Here is a 5,633-nt window from a genome sequence, read left to right on the forward strand (position 1 = left end):
TGCAGTGACTCCAGCCACCTCTCCCTGCACCCTGGGGTGCTTCCCGTCAGGTCCCAGGGACTTGTGTGTGCCCACTGGGCAAAAGTCCTCTCCAGATGCATCTTCCTCTACCATGGGTGAGGCTTTGCTAACACGGATGCTGCCAAAGGACTCGGGGACCAGGGAGGCCTGGCAGTAGACAAGACCAGGAAAAGACAAGGGAAAAGAGGCAATGACCTCCTCAGCCTTTCTTCTGTCCTTGTCACTATGTGGCCTGCCCCACTGAGCAGGGACACCACATTTCCCTTGGATGGCTGCCTTGTACTGCCAATGGCCTTACAGAAGCCATTTAGGTAACCCTCCCAATCCCTTCCTAGATCCAGATCCAGCTCCAGCTCCAGCTGAGTTTTCGCTTGCCTAACTCCAGCCCAAAGAAGATAAAATCCTCTCTGCTGCAGTCCAGGGTGGTGACTCTGTTATTCCCCTTACTTCTCCACCATCTCAGGGGCACAGTAGTGACAGACAATCTCCACATTCACATCCCCATCCAGCCTGAGCTTCAGGCAAGAAACCAAGGGGAGGATGGCACCATCTACTTAGAGGCACGAACTACAGAGGTACAGAAAACACCACAGAAAATCTTGCTCTTCTCCCCTCACCGCTAAGGGGATCCAGCCAATGGCCTTTCAGGTGGTTAAAGGTGGATGCAAAGAATTTCCACTGTAATGTAGCTATGCCTGAGGCAGTGCCTCCCAGGCTGCCCTTACAGTCAAGGGGGAGGGGAGGAGGTGTTCACCTGCCTTATTTTAGATGGTCACATAAAGCACAAAGGACTCCTTTCCCAGAGACATTTACTCTGTGCTTGAAATGGGGCCTGAGATCATAGGCATTCAGGATAATTCAGGTTGAAGGGACACAGGAGGCCTGTAGTGCAACGTGCTGCTCAAAGCAGGGTCCGATAGAGGATCAGAAACCAAAAAAATGCTCCTGCCAAAGGACTTCTGGGGGTGACACAGCAGGAGAAGACAGTAGAGGGTTGACGGGGTGATCCCATGGATAAAAAGGGTTCTTTTTCCCCCTTCTCCCAAGAATGAAATCCTCAGCTCTCCACAAAGAAGAAGCTGGGACACAAACTTTGCCACTAACATGGAGGCGGAGAATCTCCTGAGTCCCTTACAGACAAAGGCTGGTCCAAATGCCACCACCCCAATGGCACTCGATCCACAGGCATCCCTGCCTTGTTGCTGGTCACCCTGTAGCCCCAGCCAGGAGGTGTGTGGGGAACAGAGTGGGGTCTGCAGCCTGCAGGCCTGGCCACCCAGCAGGTGTGGTGGGACCTCACTCCTCTAGATGAGACTGGGCTCTCCTGCATTTCCCCAGTGTGAAGCCTGCGTCCCCTCCAGCTGGGAATGCAGCCTGGCAGGTAGGACCAACATGGGAAACAGAATCTCTGTTCCGGGGTGTGAAGAGAGAGGGGAGGGCAGAAGGGGATCTGCTCATGCCCTGGGCACTGATTCCCTCCCTACAGCCAGTACAGCCCTGCTGATGCCCTGTAACCTGCGAGCCCAGGGGAGGGGACTCCGATCTACTCTGGCTCTAAAGATTTCTCAGCCCTTCAGACCCAGGATGCAAAGCACTGGTCCGGGGACACCTCAGCAGTGGACGGAGTTGAATGCCTGGCGTGTTCCTGAGAACTTCTCTGCAGTCTCCCAGCACTGGTTTGACTCCTGTTGTCCATGGAGCAGAGACTCCTTCTGCGGATCAACTCACTCACTGTGTCACTCTGAGGACAGGCTTGACCAGGCAGTACAAATACCAGCAAGGCCTCAACCCCACAACACTGTCCCCTGCCCCTCACTCTGCCTTCCAGCCCCTTCCTCCTAGAAGATTTGGGTTGGGAGGGACCACCAGAGATCTCCAGGACCATGATCTGCTCTGAGCTGGGCTAACTTGACAGTTAGATCAGGTTGGTAGGTGATTTCTCCAGGAGAGGTTTTTTTTTAAGATTTCTTGTCCCCTGCCTCAGTGCTACTCAACTACCATGGTTATTTCTTTATTTTTCCTTCAACTCATTTGAAAGTTCCCCGTACTGCATCTTCTCCTTGCTGTCTCTTGTCCTTTCCTCCCCTTGGCCCCTAACCAGACTACCCCATCTACTTTGACTGAGAACAATCACAGCCTCACCTCCAAGCACAGCCTTCCTGGGATCTCCTGGGACTATGCAGGTGGGCCGTGGTGGCCATCTCCAAGCAGAAGTATGTGTTGCAGGTCACTACATGTTCTCAGATGAGAATGTATGGAGACATAACATGACCCAGGGCAGAGCCTGTGATCTGACACCAGGGCTGAGCCAGGGGCAGCAGGCATGAGAAGAGAAGACCTCCAGCAGCTCCTCTCCACACCTAGGCAGGCAGTGATGCACGTAGAGGTGCTCCTGAGAGAGGACAGAGACACAGGAAGGGGAAAACACCTGCAGTGTTGGGCTCTGACCATCTGTGCTGGGTCTGGGAGTCCTGGCACATGATGCTGCTGGCTGTAGCCCTCAAGAACACCCCAACCTTGCTACCAGCAGTGAGTCCCCTCCATGACTGTTGAGAGCTTCTGGAGCATCATGGCTCCCATCTGTGCCTCATCCCTCCACTGGCCCAGCCTTACTGCCTTGCATGTGGCCCCACTGTGCAGGCACTGCATAGAACAGGGTGCATTCTGGGTTGTGGAAACATCCCCCCAGCATGGTCCCCACGACAGCCTTTGGTGTCCTGGCCCCTCAGCCCTCCTCTCTGCCAGCCTCCCACCAGCCCCCAGCCCCTGCCCAGCCCTGTCGCTGTGTCCCCAGGGTTAGCAGAAGGCCATGCTCCACAGTCTGCTGGGGTCTGAACCCAAAGGGAGAGGCCAGGCAGGGCTGGCCATTTCCCCCATACAGCTGCTGAGCTCAGCAGGCAGACAGAGCTGGTCACATTCAAAGATCACCCCTCACCAGGACCATGGGGAACAGCCAGTGCTGGAAAAAGCTTGTATGAGAGGCTGGGTGTGTGAGAAGTTTCCTGGGGCAGTTTCTCCCCTCTGTTCAGGCAGCAAGAAGCTGGGCTGATTCTGTGTTCTGACAGACACTGTTTGAGGCCTCCCATGGGAGGAGAATGGTCTACAGGCCCAGCAGACAGCCCCAGGACCTCCTCTGCATGCTCCCTGCCAGCCCTGCAGAGGACCCAGCAGAGGGCTTGTCCTCCCAGGGATCACAACTGGATGCCATGTACTTCAGCTGGGCATGGAGCCTTGTCTGGGGGTGACTTTTGGGGTAAGCACCAGCATGCAGGGTGGGAGACATGATTGTCTCTAAGAAATGTGCTGGGGACAGGGCGTGATGGACAGCAGCTTTGGAGGAAGAGCCCAGCCTTCAGGCACTGCACCTGCAAGAACCTACTTTATTACAGAGACACTGTGAGGGAGTCAGCTCTGACCCAGTGTTGGAAACAACTTTATATGGGCACCAAGTGAGACAGAGCAGTCTCAGTAAAGGTGGAGTGAATCCAAGCATTTGTGTAGCAACAGGGTGACAAATAATAATAACAACAGTAATAATAGTCATAATAAAAATAAAGTGAACAAACAAAGCTCAGTCCTAGTACAGGACACAGGCGAAGTCATTTGTGGAGAGCAATGGCAATGTTACTACTGCTGAAAAATGTCCAAGAAATCACTTTCCTCAGGGCATCTTTGAGCTCCTTGTTCCTCAGGCTGTAGATGAACGGGTTCAGAGTTGGAGGCACCACCGAGTACAGCAAAGCCACCACAATATCCAGAGCTGGGGAGGAGATGGAGGGGGGCTTCAGGTAGGCAAACAGGTCAGTGCTGACAAACAGGAAGAACACGGCCAGGTGAGGGATGCACGTGGAAAAGGCTTTGTGCCGGCCCTGCTCAGAGGGCATCCTCAGCACAGCAGTGAAGATCTGCATGTAGGACAGCACAGTGAAAAGGAAACACCCAAAGGCTACACAGGCACTAAACACAATAAGTCCAACTTCCCTGAGGTAGGAGTCTGAGCAGGAGAGCTTGAGGATCTGGGGAACTTCACAGAAGAACTGGTCCACTGTGTTGCCTTGGCAGAGTGGTATGGAAAATGTGTTCSCAGTGTGCAGSRCAGCATTGAGAAAACCACTGGCCCAGGCAGCTGCTGCCATTTTGACACAAGCTCTGCTGCCCATGAGGGTCCTGTAGCGCAGCGGTCTGCAGATGGCAACAAAGCGGTCATAGGCCATGACTGTGAGAAGAAAATACTCTCCTCCTAACAAGAAGAAAACCAGAAAGACTGGAGCAGCACATCCTGAGTAGGAAATGGCCCTGGTGTCCCACAGGGAATTGGCCATGGACTTGGGGACTGTTGTGGAGATGGTGCCAAGGTCCAGAACAGAGAGGTTGAGGAGGAAGAAGTACATGGGGGTGTGGAGGCGGTGGTCGCAGACTATGGCTGTGATGATGAGGCCATTGCCCAGGAGGGCAGCCAGGTAGATGCCCAAGAAGAGCGAGAAGTGCAAGAGCTGCAGCTCCCGTGTGTCTGCAAATGCCAGGAGAAGGAACTCGTTGTAGGAGCTGCTGTTGGACATTTTGCTGTCTGCAGGCATGGGGGACTGTGCAAAGAAGAAAAGACACTGTGAAGTTACCAGAGAATTTTCAGGCAAAGAAACCCCCAAATATTGCAGTTCTCATACAAGGCCCCACATTGCCTCTCTCCTTACTGAGAGGATCTTTGTGCAGCTCCCATGCTGGAGATCCGCTTTGCCCTGGCTGAGTGTGCTGTGAGGAGCAGGGATCTCTGCCCATGGGACCCAGAGGTGTCTGTCCTGCTGTCAAGCAGTTGGGACAGGGGACTGGGGGTGACCAGCTCTGACAGTTACAAAGTCTGTCAGGTGAAATCCACTCATCATGTAGAAGGGCTTTTCAGCATCTTCACTCTGAATTCTAAAGAATGAGGTTTGAGGAACACAGTTTCAGGCATTTTTTATTTTCTTTCAGATGTCCTTGTCACCCCTGGGGAGTGTTCCTCAAAGGTAGAAATCCTTGGCATTTCTACTGAATCTTGAGAAAAAAGGATTCACTGTCCCTTGTTGCAGAGTGAGGACAGCTAGTCTATTAGTGTCATTCCCAGCTGTCATGTGCTTCCACCTCTTGGAGCAGGAGGATGATCACACTCATGTGTTGCCCTAGAAAGAAACCAGCCCCTGCTGAGAGCACACGAGTCCAGTTTCAAAGTGCACATCTCCAAACTACTCACCCTTTCTCTGGGCACCTGAGGGAGCTCTCCACACTCCCCTTCTAACCAAGGACACACAGGGCTCTTTGCAGATGCCCACATACAGCCTCCCACCACCATCTCCCTACTCTCAGCATCTCGGCACCTTCCTCATGAGGCTCTCAGATATCACAGAGGTGCTATGAGACAGCTGTGCCTTTCTAGAGGGCAGCACGCAGCCTGGCAGGACACTATAAGGAAACGGTCAAAGGACTCTTAGGACTGGAGATGGGCTCTCCTTAAGGGAGAGTCAGCTCATTTCCCAGCCCCACGGACTGCATTTCCTGGAGCTCCACAAGTCAGAAGGGGGCTGGGGCAACCTCATTCCCATGCAGACCCCTATGCTGCACAACTTGTAGCATCCATG

General features: G+C 53.5%; 1 protein-coding gene across 1 annotated transcript; it reads right to left on the reverse strand.

Moving 5' to 3' along the window:
• Positions 1 to 3,620: 3,620 nt before the first annotated feature.
• LOC112964653 (olfactory receptor 14C36-like) lies at positions 3,621 to 4,580 on the reverse strand. The gene has a single exon (XM_026063026.1). It carries the CDS (start codon positions 4,578 to 4,580, stop codon positions 3,621 to 3,623), a length of 960 nt encoding a protein of 319 aa, XP_025918811.1.
• Positions 4,581 to 5,633: the final 1,053 nt, after the last annotated feature.

The sequence above is a fragment of the Apteryx rowi genome, unplaced genomic scaffold (assembly GCF_003343035.1).
Source record: "Apteryx rowi isolate R43461 unplaced genomic scaffold, aptRow1 scaffold_1988, whole genome shotgun sequence".
In the NCBI taxonomy this organism is placed as follows: domain Eukaryota; kingdom Metazoa; phylum Chordata; class Aves; order Apterygiformes; family Apterygidae; genus Apteryx; species Apteryx rowi.